Source organism: Solea solea, chromosome 17 (genome assembly GCF_958295425.1).
Source record: "Solea solea chromosome 17, fSolSol10.1, whole genome shotgun sequence".
Lineage (NCBI taxonomy): Eukaryota > Metazoa > Chordata > Actinopteri > Pleuronectiformes > Soleidae > Solea > Solea solea.
In genome coordinates, this window is record NC_081150.1 from 12459293 (window position 1) to 12480891 (window position 21599).

At 40.3% G+C, this 21599-nt stretch overlaps 2 protein-coding genes across 2 annotated transcripts; both read left to right on the top strand.

Moving 5' to 3' along the window:
* Nucleotides 1-1888: 1888 nt before the first annotated feature.
* Nucleotides 1889-8896, top strand: LOC131443337 (hydroperoxide isomerase ALOXE3-like). Its single transcript, XM_058612870.1, has 14 exons — nt 1889-2609; nt 4168-4375; nt 4473-4554; nt 4639-4761; nt 4864-4967; nt 5825-5997; nt 6149-6292; nt 6381-6584; nt 7027-7113; nt 7220-7386; nt 7479-7600; nt 7725-7825; nt 8234-8404; nt 8510-8896. The coding sequence occupies exons 1-14, from the start codon at nt 2463-2465 to the stop codon at nt 8687-8689; spliced, it is 2013 nt and encodes a 670-aa protein (XP_058468853.1). The 5' UTR covers nt 1889-2462; the 3' UTR covers nt 8690-8896.
* A 3124-nt stretch (nt 8897-12020) lies between these two features.
* On the top strand, nt 12021-17485 carry epm2a (EPM2A glucan phosphatase, laforin). Its single transcript, XM_058612876.1, has 4 exons — nt 12021-12431; nt 13014-13188; nt 16064-16308; nt 16897-17485. Exons 1-4 carry the CDS (start codon nt 12185-12187, stop codon nt 17178-17180), a joined length of 951 nt encoding a protein of 316 aa, XP_058468859.1. The 5' UTR covers nt 12021-12184; the 3' UTR covers nt 17181-17485.
* The last annotated feature ends 4114 nt before the right edge of the window (nt 17486-21599 follow it).

The window sequence follows — 21599 nt, forward strand, 5'->3', positions numbered from 1 at the left end:
AATGCCTGGATCAGCACCCTCCTCGCATGGGAAGCCCACGGAGCCAACCATGAAGGCATCGCTGGCACACTCCTCAGAGTGAGGTCCAAAGCATGGGTAGTACAGGGGCCAAGAATTGCAAGAAGCATCATCGACTCCTGCGTGCACTGTCTAAAGACCAAGGCAAGGTTATGCAGGCAACAGATGAGTGAGCTTCCTAGTGAACAATCTGAACCAGCCGCACCGTTTGAGCTAACAGCACTGGATCTCTTTGGCCCCTACGTTGTCAGAGACACTGTAAAGCGAAGAACAAAGGTGAACGTCTGGAGTGTAGTATTCAGTTGTATGGCTTCCAGGGCACTGCATGCTGACATCGTGGAAGACCTGTCAACGGATGGCTTCCTAAAGGCGTACCAGCGCTTCACAGCTCTCAAGGGCCACCCAAGAAAACTTTGGTCGGATCAAGGAACCAACTTCGTGGGCGCCAAGCCAGTTTTAAAGGAGCTCTACGAATTCCTGAACAACATTGACAAGGATCAAGTCCAGAAGAAAGCAACCACCGCTGGGACCGACTGGTCGTGGGTGTTTCACCCAGCAGACTCTCCCCATCGAAACGGAGCAGCTGAAACAGCAGTCCGTACACTCAAGAGAGCGTTGAGCAACATCGGGGTGGAAAGTCACCTGACAGCACTGGAGTTCCAGACTCTCCTCTACCTGGCAGCTAATCTGTCAAACGAAAGACCAATCGGCGCAAGAGTCCAGGTACAAGACGAGACTGTAGGAGTCATCACTCCCAACTCACTTCTGCTTGGCCGTGCTGGGCCTAGCGGGGACTCTCGAGGGTTCGAATACCTGACTTACCCCGTGGCGCGCCTGAGAGCGGTCCAGATCGAGGTCGACAAGTTCTGGAAGCGGTGGAGCCAGCTGGCGGGCCCGGGCCTCTTCGTTTCGACAGAAGTGGCACGCACCCGCAAGGAACGTCACAGTGGGAGACTTAGTGTGGTTGGCTGACCAGAATGCACCGAGAGGCCAGTTTAGGCTTGGTCGAGTTGTGGAGGCCCATCCTGATGTGAAAGGCATAGTACGAGATGTGAAAGTGAGGACGTGCCAAAGTTGCCCGGTTTTCAGTGGACAAAGTGGGAAAGGCAAAGAGAAGGAGAACTGTCCCTCCACCATCCTTCACAGAGATGTCAGAAGGTTGGTGGTTCTGTTACCAGTGGAGGAACAGAAATAGATTCCCCACCACATGATGGTGTGTTTCGGAAAAAGGATCAAGACCCCCCCCTCCACCATCCTCCACAAGAGGGTGGTGGTGTGTTTCGGAAAAAAAAAGGGATCAAGACCCCCCCTCCACCATCCTCCACGAGAGGCTGGTGGTGTGTTTCGGAAAAAAGGATCAAGACCCTCCCTCCACGAGAGACTGGTGGTGTGTTTCGGTAAAGGGTGCCACTGTGTCATCAAGGACAATGTGAAACCTTTATTTGTCATTTGTATCTGTTATTCATATCGTGTGTAATACGTTCGTACCCAGCGAAGTAGCTTTATGTACCCATTTAAAAGGTAAAATTGTGTGTAATACGTTCGTATTCAGCGATGTAGCTTTATGTACCCATTTGAAAGGTAAAGTCGTGTGTAATACGTTCGTACCCAGCGATGTAGCCATTTCGAAAGGCAAAATTTGTGGTTGTTGTGGCCTACTTGGATTTAGGCATCAGTAGGCCAAGTGGGAGGTGTAGAACTTTCTAGCAGGCAAAGCTATTTGTCTTTCATTCTAGTTATCTGTTCATTGTTGTAACTGGTATCAAAGCACTGTTGCCTTTAAAGTGCCTTTAAGGTGCATCGTCAAAGCCATGTTTTGTTATATATCGCCTTCGTATGCGCCTTTGTAAATCTATCTATCATCAGAACCTGTACGACTTGTCGGTTTTACAACCTAACAAGATGCTGTCTAACTAACTTCAAACTAACTTCAAACTAACAAACTGTCTAACTGCTAACTGACTGCTGCTTAACTGTGTATGTGGAATAAACCTTCAGAAAGACAGTCGAGTTGTGCCCGCCGTACTTGTTCTGGTTACCCTTTCCAGAAGGGAGTATTGAGCTGGAAAGACCAGCCAGCAGAAATCTGGACAAACAGGGTTTGTACTATTTACTGGAATAGGCCATACCTGGATAGACCTGTTCTGTAAACTGTGCACAGCACATTCCATTGTATTTTGCAATCCACAGCCTGAGGCCAAGGACAAGCTACAATGCAAATTTCATCTTATTTTCATTGTAGTCCTTTGGCAAGCTATGTATGTAAATTTCCCCACTGAGGGACAAAAAAAGGACTATCTTATCTTATTACATAAAATGAGAATTGGAGCAGATGGAATTAGGGGAAGGGTTTAAATGACTGGAGTCAAGTGACAAGGAAAGCTTTAAAAAGCAGAGTAGTCAAGACTTCAGAGCACAACGAAGAAAATCCTGGACCTGTAGCCATGGCTGAGTACAAGATAGAAGTGTCAACAGGTGACATGCAAAATGCAGGAACATGGGATCATGTATTTCTGACCTTATTCGGAAAGGAAGGACAGAGCGAGCGAGCTGATTTGGACAACTTTGGCCAGGACTTCACGACTGGGGCTGTAAGTTGACTTCACTTGCACATTGCATGTAGAGTGCAAATGCAGTTTAGGTTGTGCATACATATGTTATGTACAGTGGTGTGGAAAAGTGTTTGCCCCCTTCTTGATATCTTATTTTTTAAATATTAGTCAAAGACAACACAAGTAAACACATTGCGGTTTTTATTATTAAGGGAGGGAAAAAAATCCAAACCTACATGGCCCTGTGTGAAAAAGTGTTTGCCCCCTACACCAAATAACTGGTTGGGCCGCCCTTTGCAGCAACAACTGCAATCAAACGTTTGCAATAACTTACAATGAATCTTTTATAGCGCTGTGGAGGAATTTTGGCCCATTCATCTTTGCAGAATTGTTGTAATTCAGCCACATTGAAGTTCGCTTCAGCCTGAAGTCACAAACGGTCTCACATTCTCCTTCAGGATTTTTTGGTAGACAGCAGAATTCATGGTTCCATTTATCACAGCAAGTCTTCCAGGTCCTGAAGCAGCAAAACAGCCCCACACTACCACCACCATATTTGACTGTTGGTATGATGTTCTTTTTCTGAAATGTGGTGTTACTTTTACGCCAGATGTAGTGGGAGACACACCTTCCAAAAAGTTCAACTTTTGTCTCGTCAGTCCACAGAGTATTTTCCCGAAAGTTTTGGGGATCAACAAAGATGTTTTTTGGCAAAATTGAGGCGAGCCTTAATCTTCTTGTTGCTCAACAGTGGTTTTCGTCTTGGAACTCTGCCATGCAGGCCATTTTTGCCCAGTCTCTTTCTTATGGTGGAGTCATGAACACTGACCTTAACTGAGGCAAGTGAGGCCTGCAGTTCTTTAGATGTTGTTCTGGGTTCTTTTGTGACCTCTTAGATGAGTCGTCACTGTGCTATTGGGGTAATTGTTGTCGGCTGGCCACTCATGGGAAGGTTCTCCACTGTTCCATGTTTTCTCCATTTGTGATAACTGGCCCTCACTGTGGTTCACTGGAGTCCCAAAGCTTTAGAAAGGTCTTTGTAACCTTTTTTCAGACCGATAAATGTCAATGACTTTGTTTCTCATTTGTTTCTGAATTTCTTTATATCGCGGCATGATGTCTTCCTTTTTTTGGACTTCACTTTGTCTGACAGGTTCTATTTAAGTCGTCTCTTGATTCAATAGACTGAATGGCAGTAATCAGGCCTGGGTGTGGCAAGTGAAATTTTCAAAAAAATGTGACTTACCACAGTTACCTCATGATTTTACAAGTGGGGCAATTACTTTTTCACATGGGGCCATGTAGGTTTGGATAGTTTTTTTCCCCACAATAAATAAAATCCTCACTTAAAAACTGCATTTTGTGCTTACTTGGGTTATCTTTGTCGTATATTTAAATTTGTTTGATAATCTGAAACATTTAAGTGTGACAAAAAAAAGAAATCAGGAAGGGGGCAAACACTACTTCACACCACTGTACGTTATGGTCAGATTTCAAACATTGATTTAAATTTAAAGTATTCATACATTTAAATACAAAACTCTTTTCAAAGCACAGCATGCCGCACTTCCTTCAGTGTTAATATTTTCCCTTGCAGACAGGGACTTACACCATAAAAACCAGTTCATCTCTGGGGAAACTTCTGCTGGTCAAGGTGGAAAAGGATCCTTGCTCTTTGTTCTCAGCAGATGATGAGTGGTACTGCTCCACAATAGTGGCGACAACTCCAGAGGGAGAGGTCATTCTTTTCCCCTGTCACAGGTGGATCTCCAGGGGAGAAGATGTGGAGCTGAGGGGCGGGAGAGGTCTGAAAACTCCAAAACTTATTTATCATAGAACATTCAAAGTACCATTTTAAAATATTTTGAAACCAAAAGTCTGACTACTGTTTTCACCTCTTAGCCATGAAGGTGTATGAGGATGACCATCCCCTGTGGATTGAACATCGAAAAAAAGAGCTGACATTTAAAAAGAGCTTGTACCAGTAAGTGTACAGGACAGTATGGGACTCTATCCGTATGTATTTCACAGTCATTTGCTCATTGTTTTGTTTTGTTTGTTTTTTTAGATGGATGATTGCCATTGAAGGACTACCCCACAAAATAATTTTTGATGATGAATACAAGCTCCCAGCTGAAATCCGCTTTTCTAAATCCAGAACAGCTGAACTATCTGATACGGCGTTTAGAATGTGAGTCTTCTGTATATAAGTATTGAAACTTGACACAAGCTGTGTCCATAAACGTCACAAACCATTTGCTTTTCTTCTTTCTATTACCCTGTCCTAATTCAGGGGGATAGAATTAAAGCTTAAAGGGATGATTGGCTCAAAGGAAAAATGGGCAAGCATTGACGACATGAAAAATGTCTTCTGGGCCAAAAAGACGACAATATCAGGTATTGTTTCACGTTTGATTTCCGCTGCTTTGCTCTACACAGCAATGCTACTGCTATAGCCTCAATCTAACAATGAGTATTGTATTTCTGTTTCTTGCATTTGTATATTTTATAATGCCTATTTTACATCCCTCTGAAGTACTTGTCTGCTCCCGATCCTGCTGCTGTAACAAGTGAATTTCCCCAGTGTGGGATCAATAAAGTCAAATCTAATCATTTTATGGGCTCTTATCAATTTACAGGACCAGCAGGTATTTCTGGTTAAACTGGCTGATCATTATAATTGTAGCTGTTAGAATGATCATGCAGTTTGCACTTTTGGGACCCAGGAGAAAAACAACCTCATTACTATGTGCAGTACATATCTCAATGACATAGCTGAGCTCCAAACTAACCAGTCATCACTCACACAGTAAGCGTTATTGGCAAAATCTGACCAATTTACGACTTTAAATAAACAAAAACAATGCATTCAAGATGTGACACAGTCCACAGACTACAGTAATTGTAATCTTTGCCTAACTGTGGAAGTTAATGCATCACATTATGACAATGTATTTTCACATCTACACAAGAAGCAGAAGGACTAAGCAGTACGATGTTATCCGTCATATATTTTGATTATAAGAGTTTTTTATTAATTATGGTAAATCTACATGCTCTGTCCTGAACACACACACACACATATATATACATATAAATACCGTATGACAATATTTGCGGTTCTGCGAGCCCTGCACAAAAGTATGATTTCTAGACTGCATTTCAGCACAATTTTTTATGAGCATGTTAACTTGTCCTTGGTGGGTAAAAAGATTTTGAACATCACATTCTGGCATTTGCTTTCTTCCCTCTAGAGTACCTTGGAGAGCACTGGAAGGAGGATGACTTTTACGGATACCAGTTTCTAAACGGAAACAACCCCAACATGATTAAGCGCTGCTCGGAGCTTCCTGAAAACTTTCCAGTCACACAGGAGATGGTGAAGCCTTTTCTGGAAAAGGGAACCTCTCTGCAGGAGGAAATGAAGGTATTGAGAGAAGAATGGCTTTAAACTAGGGATATCTTTTTTTTTGGGAGATAATTTGTTGATTTACTACGTTTGTAGTTTTGTTATGGTTTATCTGCTTCATTTATTACAAATTTATGCTATCACGATGCCTTGATTCTGTACCTCATAGAAAGGCAACATATTCATCTTTGATGAGAAGAAGATGGACGGAATTCACCCAAGAGATAATGATGGAGAACCTCTGCCTGTGACTGCTGGTCTCTGTTTGTTCTACATGAATCCAGAAAACAAACTGAAACCAATAGCAATTCAGGTATTTCACTGACACAATGAATCTGTCACCATATTTATTTTTATGATATGTAGGTGTGAGTGAAATCAACATTTTTCTTTATGTTCAGCTTCATCAACAACCATCTGAGCAGAATCCCATCTTTCTGCCGAGTGACACAGAGACAGACTGGCTACTTGCTAAGATCTTTATCAGGAATGCAGATGTAATGGATCATGAGTCGACTCACCACCTCCTGTGTACTCACTTTATGGCTGAGGTTTTTGCTATTGCCACTCTTCGCTGTTTCCCTGTGATTCATCCTCTCTACAAGGTATGACGACACAGCAGGGTTGTTTTTGTTCAATTTCAACCCTCTATCACATCATTTAATCCGTACTCTCACATCATTTAATCCTTTAATTTAAAACAAATGATAATCTTTGGTGCAGATGTTGTCCAAGATTTGGTTAAACTTGTTTCCTTTTTGTCATTCTCTGTATTGTGTGTTTGTGTGTTTTCATTTGCCTGTCCTTCAAGTGCCTCAATATAAAATATTGTGCTCAATTAAATGTACATATTTATGTCTTAACAAGGATATTTTTAAATTTCAACTTCAACAGAGGCAGTGTACACTGTCAGTTCGCCACTGCACCACTTTTCATAGAACTAATAAACATGTTGATCATGCCCTCCTTCACCTTTAGTGACAAATACAACCAAAGTTTGCTCATCTTATTAAGAGATTTAAAAATTTTTCCCCTCTGTCTGTTCAGCTGCTGTTTCCACACTTCCGCTACACTCTCGTCTTAAACACAAGAGGTCGAAAACTTCTTCTTGGACCTGAAGGGTATCTAACCATGGTAGGGATGTTTGACGTACAATTTACAAGTATATGTTACCACTTTTACAATTTAGTTTTTACTCTCAGAGAAACTTCTAAATATTTCTGTGTCACTGATTATTTAGAGTGCACTTGGGTATGAGGGGATGACAGAGCTCATGAGAAGAACTCATGCTGAAACAACCTACAGTTCCCTCTGCCTGCCAGAGAACATCACTGCACGAGGACTGGAGTCTGTCCCCAACTTCTTCTACAGAGATGATGGACTCAAAGTGTGGAACATCATCAACACGTAAGTACATTTATTTAAACTGCACATTAAAAATGGGCTTTAAAAACAGTGTGCATGTGTTACTCAACCCAATTTTATCCAACGTTTATCAGATTTGTGAGAGCAGTGGTGGAGTTCTATTATCCCACACACAGTGACGTCTGTAAAGACACTGAGCTGCAGGAATGGATCAGTGAGATATTCACTCATGGCTTCTTGGGAAACAAAGCGTCAGGTATTTAACCCACATTCTGACACAATGTGTTAACACAATCTGAATATATGTAGAAAATTGTACAGAACAGTACAGTACAGAATATTTCAAAGCAAATAACTGATAATTGTGGTGCTGCCGACAGGAATACCAGCATGCTTTCATTGTACAGAGGATGTGATCAGATTCATCACCATGGTGATCTTCACATCGACGGCTCAACATGCTGCAGTCAATAATGGACAGGTGAGGCAGGAGTTAACAGGTGATCAGGTTTGCCTTCACTCTTCAAAGGTAGTGGACATTTGACGGATCTGCAATCTTCTTCATCCATTGTCATGTGTCTTTTTAACAATTGTCCTTAGAAGGCCATGGTTACCCCCCTATATTAATATATAGAATATTAGATTTACATCTCTAGACCGGTAAACACTCTCGGCTTAAAACATTGGGTTTCCCCACCAACCAGTCAAAACAGGAAAAAGCCTCCACAACACAAGCAAGTCCAGTCACCGACACTCTTGAAAGTCCCTTCATGCTGAATATAGATTCTGGTTATCAAATTTGTTTTTCATCAAGGTTGCCACAAAATAACCATATAAATAAAACCTTTATATTATAATATATACCACTGATGCTTGTTTCACTGTCTAGTTCGACTACTTCTCCTGGATGCCCAATGGCGCAATCCTGCTGCACAAACCTCCTCCTACCACTAAGGGGCAGTCAAGCATGAAGACGATTTTGGAGACCCTCCCAAATATTGGAGATACTGCCAAAAACATGGCAATGTTGTGGTTACTTTCAAAAAGATACGCGGATTTTGTAAGTTTGTGCCAAAAAAAAAATGCAGTATGATGATTAAGACCTTTTGTAACAGGAAACCCTGTGACAATGTACTTTTCTGTCTTTGTTTTGTCACTTTGGCAGATTCCCTTGGGTGCTTACCCCGAACAACGATTTGATGAGCCTGCCCTGAAGCAGATGATGAAGGAGTTTCAAGCAGAGTTGTCTTACCTCAGTGAAGAAATTACGGCAAGAAACTCACAGCTGGAAGTGCCCTACACATACCTGAACCCAGCTGAGATAGAAAACAGTATCGCGACTTAAGACAGATGAAGAGAGCAATCCTGGATTGTTAATTGAATAAATTCTGGGAGATACTGTATGGGTTTATGAGTGGGAACATGCTGCATGAAAAGATAAGCAAAGTGAGAGTTTCTGCTCTCATATCAGGTTTTTAAGATTCATGCTGTGTGATGTGTCGATCAGATGACGTGAATAATCAAAAACAGTAAATAAACTGAATTTAAACAAGTTCTTATTTGTTCCTTTCTTGTGACATACTAAGCTGATGAGGCACAACCGTTTCCAGTTCCTCATCTGCATCCATAACACTCCACTACTCTGCCAGATAGTTCTGTTGGTCATGTCAGGTAGTGCTACGTGACTTCAAGGATGCTAATTCTATAGTTAGGCAGCTCCCTCCACCTGACTTTTACTTTTCCCTTTTGTAAGACAAGGATGTTCAGTAATCTACTTTTGTTATCCAGTCTCTGGTTTCACCACAAAAAAACAAAATCAAGTAATTGTGTTTTTATATATTAACATGGGTGCCAAAAATCAAAATCAGACAGAACATTTCATTACAAGATTAGCCAGGTCATTTTGCAGGAGGGAGTTATACGGGACATAGCAGACATCTCTTATTCGTTTGTATGGTTGCCATGAAATTAGGAGAAATAGATAAAAGCAAGACAACTAGACGAGCACAACAGGTCGTCATCAAAAAATGCCAAAACTACTGGAACTGGAAACTTTTGTTCTGAGCACAGGTTACAGGTTACTAGATAAAGAGGCACAGAAAGAGGCACTGAAAACAAAAACCTGGACCTGCCATTTTATCAATTATCCACTGACAGGTTGAGTACAAGATAGAAGTGACAACAGGTGACATGCAACATGGGCTCATGCATTTCTCACCCTATTTGGAAATGAAGGTCAGAGTGATCGAGCTGACTTGGACAAATTTGGCAGGGACTTTACGACTGGGAGTGTAAGTTGAATCCAGTTATTCATTGCTCTTACATTGCAAATTTTGGTTAAGGTTGCCTGTGTATGTTTATATTTTACAACATAAAAACAAGAAAGTCTCTGGGGAAATTGCTGCTGGTCAAGGTGGAAAAGGATCCGTGCTGTATTTTCCCTGAAAATTAGTGGTACTGCTCTACAATAGTGGACATGACTCCACAGGTGGATCTCCAGGGGAGAAGATGTAGAGCTGAGGGGAGGGAGACTCCAAAAACCGGTAATCATAGAAAAGCCACATTATTATTTTAGATAGACTTTTGACATTATTTTTAATAAATTATTTCTTCCCCACAGTTATTTATTTGCAACTTAAAATGTGACAATTCTTTCTCCTCTTAGCCATGAAGGTGTTTGAGGATGACCATCCCTTGTTGATTGAACATCGGAAAAAAAGAGGTGACATTTACAAAGAGCTTGTACCAGTAAGTGTACAGGACAGTATGTGACTCTATTTTGTATGCATTTCACAGACCACACATCTGACATAAACTGTTCAGAATCTAAAATCCACGACCTGCTGTCTTAATGTGCTGCCTCCAAGCTTGTAGAAAGATGTTTTTAATCGTGTTGCTCCAGATGTATTAAATATAGTAAATACTTTCCCAATTTCCCAAGGCCCTGAAGACTGCAGTGATCAAACCTCTTTTGAAAAAGCCTAATCTAGATGCCTCATTAATAAGTAACTACAGACCCATTTCAAACCTTGCGTTTTTGTCGACGATCATTGAGAGAGCAGTTTATCAACAAATTCACTCTCTCATGACCCAAAACAATCTCTTCAATGCTTTCCAGTCAGGTTTTCGACCACACCACAGCACTGAAACACTTTTTACGGTGTTAAATGACATACGTCTTAATACCAATGCATCAGAAACTTCAATGATGGTACTACTGGATCTCAGTGCTGCATTCAACACAGTTGATCACATGTTGCTCGAAAGACTGGAGAAGTGGGTTGGAATTTCTGGTACGGTGCTAAATTGGCTCAAATCTTAGAAGATCATGACTTCTTTGTCTCCCTCTGTGATTGTTCTCCACAACAGACATGTTAGTGTGAATTTGAATTCAGTGTGAGTGTAGCCAATCTTTAGTTACTGAAAACTTCAGAAAGAGGCTGCACTTTAGACTGTCTGAGAATTGTGCCTGTTCATTACATTACATTACATGTCATTTAGCAGACGCTTTTATCCAAAGCGACTTACAATAAGTGCATTTAAACATTTGGGTACAAATAAGATCTAGAAGTAAGTAAGAGCTTCAAGTAAGCCAAACTATGAAGCGCTAGTCATAAGTGTGATATATAAGTTATATTATTTTTTTTTTTGTCGTCGTCGTCGTCTTAGTCGAGGCAGAGTCGGAAGAAATGTGTTTTTAGTCGGCGGCGGAAGATGTGGAGGCTTTCCGCTGTCCGGATGTTGATGGGGAGCTCGTTCCACCATTTGGGAGCTAGGACAGTGAACAGTCTTGAGTTCTACAAGACAAGTGCTAGCTTGTCTTGTATGCAAATACATACTTATCTATTGTGAAACAATTTGTTTTCCAGGTCAACGACACTATTCTTTTAGCAGCCAAAATGTCTAAACTTGTAATCTTTTGATCTTTCCTGTGCAGCCCTATAACCTAACAGACTAAACAGAATAAGGAGGGACGTGTATGCTTTAAAATACATACTGATCTGCTCAGAGATACAAATTGTAAATATGACATGAATTGGGAACACGTTTTAACCGCACAATGTATCTATATTTGACCATTGCTGTGCAGCCCTGTGAGTGAAATGGAGATTTGTTTTTTTTAATACAATGAGACTCACTTTCTTTTGCTGGTTACTTACGCTCAACAAGTGACATGGTCCAAGTAACACTCAGTTAAAAGACAAATAATAAAAAAATAAGGCAATCAGAGATGGCAGACTTCACCCATTTCATGCAACAAGCCTCTGTCGGTCATATTGACAAGTGCAAGTGTGGAAGCACAACCAAACAGACACACAGAGCCACCAAAAACAATACCTCAATCCCATTAAAAAAAATTGTGAACCACGAGACAGCTCGCTGGTTCAATCCCAAAACGGGCCAAGGGTTGAGGTGCCCCTGAGCAAGGCACCCAATCCCTCCCATTGCTCCCTAGGTGGCTTGTTTAAATGCAGAGAACAAGTTCACAAATCACTAATTTGTGTGTGCAAAAATTACTATATTAAATATAATCTAGACTGCTACAACCGATTATTATGTGGCCCGTGTACCTAATAAAGTGGCCGGGGATTATGTGTGCACACACAAGCCTAAAACGTGTATGAGAAAGTGGGCTATTTGCCCACTTACTGTGACACAGTTGTAACATATTCCCATCTTTGCTACTAGGCTGAAGCGTACCCGGTTATTTTAAGACGCTTTGCTCTGTCTGCCGGCTGCACAGAATTAAAACCCGCGCTATAAAAAGACTATCACACGAATAAACCTCGCGTGGACTACTGAACAAAACAAGACGTCAAAGTCGAGGCCGTGTGCGACAATGTTGTTCAGATTCGGAGTCATTCTCACGCCGGAGTCCGCGGACGTGGAGCTGCTGATTTTGGGCTCGCGAGAGGAAATGGGCCACTGGGACCTGAGCAGAGCGGTGCTCATGAAAACCTCACAGAAGCTTCTGTCGTGCCACGAACCGAGTCTGTGGACCTGCGACGTGCAGCTGGCAGAGCCATGCCGAGACCCACTGTGGTTTAAGTTCATCAAGAGAGTCCGAGGTTCTTACGTGTGGGAAGGTATAAAACTAGAAAAAAATAAATACACATGCATAGAAACACAGACCACAGCACTGCCAGTAGAGCTGCTGTAAACGCTGTTTTGTTGAAGGTTATTTGTGTTTGTGTGTACAAAAGCACCTCCGCCATGTTTGCTTCATGCAGTGTAATGTGTACTCACCGCCACAAGATGGCGGTAACGTGACGCTTGTCATTTAAAAAAATAAATTGTGCTCATATTAGTTCTAATAGTCGTGTTACAGTGACAAACCAGTTGCTTTGTTAATAAAAATAAATCAAACAAAAACATTTTAAATATTTTCAAATATCAATCGTGCAATAATAAATGAACTAATCATGATTATTATCTGCTCATATTTTTGTTATTGGAAGGTATTCATTTTTGTATGCATCAGTAAAAAAAAGAAATACTAATTTAAGACACACCATGTTGTTTAACACATGTTGTCCCTCAAAGGCAAATATAGACGACATTTGTCCACATTTATTTCAGAGAGACACATTTTCTACTTTAAAATCATTTCTTAATGAGTGCTGGGCACTTGGTCACTTACCTGCAGATGGATCGTCTTCTGTCACCAGGTAGCGGTCCAAGCCATGACCGGTGCTGTGTGTATGATAAGAGGAACATGGTAGACGGAGTGCACTGCCACCCAATCGGTCACTGGATAGAGGAAACGGGACACACGGATGAGATGAAACACACCACCAGCTTTTACTTCAATGTGGCTGGTCAGAAGGCCATGCACTTTTCCAGGTAATGCTATAAAACCCTGTGTTTTTTTACATTCATAAAGCAAAGTAAAACATGTCCCAGTGAATTTTGAAACCACAGCATTAGAAAGTTGGCACACTGATGTCAGATTGTCATTATACAGCGAGTCAATACTCTGACAACAATGCAAACTGCTGGAGTGTATGCCAGTATTAGAGTTTTGTACTTATTGTTGTTGCTGAATCTGTCGGTGCATAATCTCCTTCTTTAATCTGAACATTTATGAACAATAAAGTGACGTTAGTTGACTGTGCCCAGCCAAGAAATAGACCAGCATATGGCATTATGTAAAATGAAAATATTGTATTTACAATTTGGATGTTATGGATTTAACAAACATGAGGTTTAGAGGTGCTGGTGGTTCATTTTTTTTTACAATGAAAAACACTTTAAACCTACATTAATGTAACACATACAAACATAGATCCAGGGGAATGTGATGCTTATTGAAAATTACCTGCCTTTGAGATGTGAAATCTCAAAGATAATAATACCAAAATTAACAAAATCCCCTGGGCACAGTGAATTTGCATGCGGAAATGTTTTGCTCAAATCAGCTCTTTCCTCAGCTTCCCTAAAGTTTTCACAGATAATTGATCTTCAATAAAGCCTGCATTGCAATAATCTGTGTTCTAAGTACAAGCTTAAGTTAAACTTTGTACTGATATTAAATCTGACAAACACCTTAAGCTGTGCTTCATTGTCCTGCAAAATGAACAGGGCAGACGAAGCTGTCTCTTCATTTCTTTTTTTTTTACCTTGCTTTCTATCATCTAGTAATCAATGCTTGTCACTATAATGTTATCGTCTTTTGAGCAGTCAGTCAGTCGGCCTCTTTGATCCACACAGAAATATCTTGATAACAGTGACATTGATTTGCACTGGTTTGTGAATTCAGACAAACATTTCTGCATGATCCCCATACCACCACAAGAATGACATGCATGATTTTTCGTGTAATGCATCGACAAATTTACAGTGGATTCATATCAGATGACTTGAGATCTGGCATGCTGCCCTTTTGGTCTGTCATCCAGTAGGTTAAACAGTAACTCACCACTTTCTGATACTGTAAATGTCAGGTTTAGCTTTACAAATGCACTAAAGTGTGTTGGATACACATTTTTATGTCAAGTAAATCTGCATTTGGGACTTTGATTTCATGCTGGATGTTTTGTGTACTGTTACCATCAGTCATAATACATGGCTTCCTTCTGCAATGTGCCATACGTCCCAGACACAGCAAAACTAAGCACAGACCTCTGGCATAGTGAGCTGATAAGGGGCATTGGTATACACATGGCTGATGCCATCAGGTTTTAATTTGCATCTATAGACCTAACGAGACTTGAGACAAGGACCCGTATTGTACACATCCATCTGGTTCATGGCTTTTTAAATAGTATCCTTTAGACCTTGCATCCAAGTATGATCAAACTCACCTCTGCAGTAAATCATGATATGATTCAGAGAGAATTCAACTATTTTTTTAACCTGGTACCTCTGTCTCTTAAGCTCATATTCATATTCAAGGGGAGTTTTTTTAATCAAACAAGTGGGATATCTCAATTAACTGACACAAAGCAGACATTGACTTCAAACATTTAACTACTGTATAATCTTGCATGTATGAAAAGACCAAGAAAAAACACAAATTTTTCACATTTTCATTTGAATGTAACTGATTCAAAGTGTGGTTAGCGCTCTTGCCTTTGCAGCAAGAAGACCCAGGTTCGAGCTCCGGTTAGAACAAGGGCATTTCTGCATAGAGTTGTTCATGTTCCCCCTGTGTCTGTGTCTGTGTGTGTGTGTGTGTGTGTGTGTGTGTGTGTGTGTGTGTGTGTGTGTGTGTGTGTACCTTTGGTGTGATTTGTCCCTGCAATGGACTGGCGAACTTTAGAGTAGATGATAAAGCGGTAGATAATGGATGGATAGATGATTGAAATTGTGAAACCGATACCTTACAAGAGAAAAAAAAATTTCTGTACAGATAAATTGTCATATAGGTGCCATGATTTTTAAGTATGAAAAACAAATACAGCTAAAACATTTTGCAAGTATTTTTATGTACTTTGTTTCATTGATTCATTGGTCACTGTTGACTTTATGCATGCCGATAAGCCCTAACAGATTCTGCCTCATGGGATGGTGTTCAGGAAGAAAATTAGAGGGACAAGAGATAATATTTTGATTGTTGAAGACACCAGCTTTCTTACCAGTTTAGGACAGTAATTAAAGGGTGATTTAACCCCCTCTTCTGAGGCTTAATCCACCCAAGCCTCATTTTGAAAAATGCCAAGAAGTGGGCTAGGAGATGAGTGGGGGAAAGGAGGAGGGAGGGAGAGTGGGGAGCAGTGCAGGGTGTGTGGTCTGGTAGTGAATGTGACAGAGTAGTAGCTGTGTGGAAACTATTCGCTGCTAATGAGGTGTTGTATGAGTCGAGCCTCTCATTCACTCACACTGCACTCCGAGCCGAGTGGTGGAGACAGAAAAGTGATGTAGCCACAGATCTGGCATTTATACAACTGGAGAGAAGTCTAGTTCAATGAGCCTCGCACTGATTGGATAAGAGGGTGACAAAAAAAGCATACCAGTGACACAAGAGTAGACTAAAAAAGCAAATGGCAAAAATGAATTTGTTTTCACCTGAAAAGCTCAATTAGCTCAATTTCTTAAAACTTTGCTTTTGAATTGCAAATCCATTATAATCCTGAGCAGTCTGATTATATTCACTTTCATAATATCTAGTCACTATTGATCAAAACATCACAGCAGATTTCAACATGTGTACTGTTGCTGTGAAAAGGACACAAACACGCAAATGAATGATTCCTTTATCCTCGTTCATGGCTTGCAGGGTGCTTCCATGCATTTGGCTTGGCAGCTGTCCTCGACAGGTGGAACATGTGACGATCAAGATGAAGCATGAACTGGGCATCACTGCAGTGATGAACTTCCAAACAGAGTCAGACTTGGTGAACAACTCCTATGGCTGCAGACGCAACCCTGGGGAAGCCATGACCCCAGAGACCATGATGCATTTGTACAAAGACTGTGGCATTGTGTATGTGTGGCTGCCGACACCTGACATGAGCACCGAGGGTAAGTCGATTTTTGTGTGCTAAATTCCAAGAAAAAAATTTACTTCTCAAGGGCAAGTCTTTTCATCGGCTTTATTGACACAAGAGCAGTGTAGCTACGTCCATGTAACCAGGTGAATCGCTTCTGATTTGTCCGGTTTACGCGTCTCAGATGTGATGATTTCCGGGCTGTAAGGACACAGAAATCCAATCGGCAATTCTGACTTTCAAATACACAAATGAAAATGGTTATATCAGAATCATGCAGCTCTTTGAATTAAACATTGGTGTCGTCGACCTGCACCATAGAAGCGCGGTAAAATCAAGCAGAGCACTGTCCTAAACCCAAATCTCACCCAAATTTCAGCTACGATAGTGTGTCTGAATGTACCCTAAGGGGATCGATAAAGGGCACATCTTATCCTAAACATCTCCCACTTCAATACAAAGTTGTTTCATAATATGACGAATGAGGTATGCCATTTGAGAGGGAAGTCATGTTCAGATGCAAGACAGTGACGATGTCAACCGTCAAATCTGATCTGATCTACAAAGACTTCAATATGTATGGGTTAATCTGAATGTCTGTTGTGTGACTCTTCTTCTCAAGGTCGCATTAGGATGCTTCCCCAGGCTGTATTCCTGCTTCACGGTCTCTTGGCGAATGGCCACTCAGTCTATGTTCACTGTAATGCTGGAGTGGGCAGGTCGACAGCTGCTGTGTGTGGCCTGCTCATGTACGTCCTCGGCTGGAGTCTGAGGAAGGTGCAGTACTTCGTCACCGTCAGGAGGCCAGTTGTGTACATAGATGAGGAGGCTTTAGTCCGGGCCCAGGCAGACTTTGTCCAAAAGTTTGGACAACTGAGACCATCCTTCTCTTACCTAGAGACATGAGTTTTCGTTGTGAAGAAAAACTCTTGCTGGACTTGGAAGTGAATATATAAGTATGTAAATGACTGACATCAGCAACTTGGCTTTTGAAATCTAATTGATCCCCACTAATGCATGGAGATTTCTACTGTTGAGCAATTAATAGTACTGTGATATTTGGCTTTAATCTACAGGAATTACTTCCCTGTCTAATGATGCACTGAGGACAATATTAGCATTTCTCAGTAAATGTCCACAGGGGAATTGGGATTGCAATGGCATTTTCTTTCAGCCGTTTTTGTAATAATCAATGAACGGTGTTGACATTTTGAGAACTGAGCACTGAGAGAAACATAAAGCAAAACAAACTAAATATCAATATACTAAAAAGTGACAGAGACGTTGTGCACAGTGCAGGGTATGATATTTCATTTATAGGCAAGGTAGGAAGCATGCTAAAAATGTAGGGAAATACAAACTATTTGTTTATTTACACTTTTATTTCCCTGTTATTCTCCATTTGCACAACTGTCTATCAAAAGAATCCCTTTTTTTTTCCTTTTAGAAGGAAATATTGTTTTTTGAAGCAAAGTCTTGAAAATGGCACTCCTTACCAAAGCAACAAATTAATTTGTGAAATGACAATGCCTCTCTATATCTGTCAAGCAGGTATTCTGTTCCGAGACATCGAATAACGCAGCTCCGCCTCTGCCTTCCTCTGAAAGCTTGATCGCATTTCAGTTTTATTTATTTATCCAGCAGATGTTATTCAGACCCATCTCCTAAATAACCAACACAACATCCCTTCTGGACCATTTTAATGCATACACAATAAGACATTATTGGAGTACCTTTCTTCTGCCTAGACACATAATAAGGATATATTGCTTTTTCTTTTACAAGATAGTGTTTTGATTGGAGAAATTTAGTGGATTTGGGAGTAGAGAAGAGTCTTCGCAAACACGTCTTACAGCTTCTCATTTCTTTTCAGTAAGTCCCTGCAGAAGACAGCACCTTAAAAGGGTGTCAGTGGAGACGGGTGGGTGGATGGAGCCCTGCATATGTGCTAGCGGAAGCAAAACTGTGGGTTTCTAAACATTCTAAAAATAAATACATAAAACCTGAATATTTTTTTTACCGAGTAGAATGTGGAGCTGGTTTGAAAAATAAGTACTAATACCTTATATACCTTACTATATTTGTGCAGCTACTTAAGTTGTCACTTAAATGGATGCCAATGTTATTGGTAAATGTGTCACATACTCTCAGAAGTCTGGGTTAGAAACTGTAACAGAGACAATTTAATATGTAGCAGGTGTTCCACAAATATAAACCTTCGTTTAATCCAGAATGTTTCCTGAGAATACTCCATGCACTTGTTTCCCTTGTGTTTTGGTTTGCTGTAAGTCCCTGACAAGAGTTTGTTTCCCATTTCCCTCACTTTACAGACTTTTGTTTTGCTGATTTAAGCTCCACATGCTATTCACCATTGTATAGTGTGTCCCTTTTGTCTTTTTAATCTGAACAAAGTGAAAACAATTCAATTAAATGTTTAAAATGAAACCATCAGGTGCCTCATTTAGATGTAGAACAGATCAACAGCATGAGGGGTGTTAATAATGAACTGTTAGTCAATGAATTGCCCTTAAGAATTAAAAAAGGAATGTATATCATTTAATTGACAATGTATGTTTCCTTTCATCTAGCGGCCTCAGAGTCACTTAACAGCAGGACAACACGAGCAGCTATTTCAAGCAACAGCCTTGTTTTAATAGACTCGCATAATGTAACTTATGTGCTGCAAAAGTACAAATGTTCAAGTAACGTGTGTTTCCATTATTTATTATTCACAACCCATCGTTAAGGAAAATGCGCAAATTCTGCAACCCTAACTGTAGAGCTGCAACTAACGATTATTTTCATAATCAATTAATCTGTCCATTACTTTCTCGATTAATCGTTTGGTCAATAAAATATCAGAAAACCTTAAAAAATGTTTATCGGTCCTGTCAAACCTGGAAATGATGTTCTCAGATGTCTTGTTTTGTCCTAACTGAAATTATTCACTTTTAATGATATTTTTGTTATCCAGAGCAAAGAAATTAAGAAAATATTCACATTTAAGAAGCTTAAACAGTAAATCTTGTTTTAATCATGAAAAAAAGCTTCAAATCGATTCATTGATTATCAAAATAGTTGTCGATTAATTTAGTAATCGATTAATCGTTTCAGCTGTAACTGAATGACCACTATACAATGAGATGGTTAACTATGGTATGTGCACCAGATTACACAAACTTCACAGCACCAATGTACCTTATGAACAAGTAATGCTCTAAACCCCCAAAGGAAGACTAATATCAATCAAATATAATTGTGTGTTTAGCTGAATCCTTTGTCAGAATCAAAAGTCTTAACATAACAGGTCCACAAAACGATTTAAATAGAAATATATTAAGGTTAAAACCCAAACATAACAAGTCAGTAACAAGTAGTATAATGTGAGTGTTATGATCTTCTCTGTGTGACATATGTAAGAAATGTATTATATTAAGACGTAAAATTACCATGATGTTAACACACCCAATAACACACCTCCGAGCACTTCCACACACAAGATACCAACAGAGTGAGCAAATACAGAATGCAGTCAAACCTGGAAAGCATTGGTACCCTGCTCAAAAATGTGTTTAATATGGACGGCTGAAAAAGGAGAGAAAGCTGATACACCATTACAGACAGTCTGGTGTGGATACTTTTCTCCCAGATAAGGAAGCAACACGGAAAACTTAAGCCAAGATTAGACAACACTCCCTCTCTCTCTCTCAGAATTTGCAGCTTGATATTTCAGGTAATAGCACTGTTACGGTCCATTATCATCCCCTCTCATCATGTAATAATTCTCTGCTGCTGCTCTAAGGCAGACACATTCACTTTCAAACTCTGCCTGTTGCCGACAAGAGAAAATTAACCAATTAGGTTCAGTTTTTATAAAAATAAAACTGATTTTGCACTGCAAATGCTTTCAATTGGGGTTGCAGTAACCATTTTAAATACTGGTAAACCCAAACTGGAAATCTTTGAAACCAATACCGAACCCACATGCACTACAGACACAGGAGAGACACTGTTAGGTAATGAGAAAGAAACAAGCAACTGTTAGGTAACAAAGTGGTTTTCAGTTACAAGACTCATTAAATGTTCCCATTTTAGTATGCATTTCTGTGAGATGGATGAGCAGAGCTGTTTGGAGTCCATAAAGCACAATGTTTACTTTCAGTGTTAGATCTCACTGTCTAACTTTTGGAGAGTGAAAAGTGTTTTGTCCAATAAGCCCTTTGTCTGTAAAAACATGCAATACTTCTAGCATGGACTATGCCCTTTGAAAGACTCTGCGTTTATCTTCCATACTTTTTTTTTTTTTTTTAAATTCATTCTACATTCTATTTCTATTCTGCAACAAGCCTTCCTTAATGCTTAAGCTTTTAGCTGTGCAGACAATGACACAGGTCGAACAAAGAAAGAGCCACAGATGATTCATATGCATCACGTCAGTCTGGGCACCCTTGACCGATTTGCTAAACAGATTCTAAGTCCATTCAAGTCATCTGCAATATCTGGGCTCTTCATATGCACTTAAGAAAAAACCCCACCAATGAAGTCACTGCTCTTGACTTTGCTTCCAGGCAAAACACCAGTCACCCTGACAGGTACTGACACTAATTACTGACTGCAGGTTCCACTTGACATATTCTACTATGCATTTTCAACACATTTTCCAAATAAGTAAGGCAGCAGTGCAACATTGTTGAATAATAAATAAATCTGAGATTGCAATATACCGATTAGCGCAGCCATGTACTCTTTCAGACTAAGAACCACTAAGGGTTGATAGACATGAACTCTGAACAGAATCTGACAGCAGTTAAGTCTGGAGAATGGTCAGCATTCTCCCAGAAGCCACGTTTCTTGAAAAATGCTGACAATTCTCCACATTTACCCCCACTGTAGCAGCAAATGAAATGAGGAAAGGAAACCCAAAAAATGCCCTTTAGATAAAATACCATACAAACAAAAAACAATCTCTATTAACACACAGTGAGGTTCCTTGAAATGTCAGGCAATGTCATTTTTATTAAGTTAATGGACAAGTCTCTCAAAAGTCTTGGTGTTTTCCATCTTAATCTTGCAAGCATTCTGCTGTGGTGATATATGGATTAAAAAGGGGTAATTTAAAGTACAGTGCCAAGAAGAGGGAACCATCAATGCATTCACCACAGCCAATTGGGGGGGGGGATTACCCAAGCAGCAAACATCTGCTAAGCTGCTCTGTTGGCCAACTGAACTTTAATGCATTATTTGCAGCCTAAGTTATTCCACAAGGAATGAGTGGCGGTGCCCGACAGATATTCAATAATATGCAGTCTTCATGTTTGAGGGACC

What these genes read in the sequence shown, in the direction of transcription:
- LOC131443337 (XM_058612870.1), top strand. Translation starts at nt 2,463, where the DNA reads ATGGCTGAGTACAAGATAGAAGTGTCAACAGGTGACATGCAAAATGCA. An exon ending in CTCTGCAGGAGGAAATGAAG is followed by an intron (nt 5,998 to 6,148) that starts GTATTGAGAGAA and finishes TGTACCTCATAG; the next exon opens with AAAGGCAACATATTCATCTT. An exon ending in TGAAACCAATAGCAATTCAG is followed by an intron (nt 6,293 to 6,380) that starts GTATTTCACTGA and finishes CTTTATGTTCAG; the next exon opens with CTTCATCAACAACCATCTGA.
- epm2a (XM_058612876.1), top strand. Translation starts at nt 12,185, where the DNA reads ATGTTGTTCAGATTCGGAGTCATTCTCACGCCGGAGTCCGCGGACGTG. An exon ending in AAGGCCATGCACTTTTCCAG is followed by an intron (nt 13,189 to 16,063) that starts GTAATGCTATAA and finishes CATGGCTTGCAG; the next exon opens with GGTGCTTCCATGCATTTGGC. An exon ending in ACCTGACATGAGCACCGAGG is followed by an intron (nt 16,309 to 16,896) that starts GTAAGTCGATTT and finishes CTTCTTCTCAAG; the next exon opens with GTCGCATTAGGATGCTTCCC.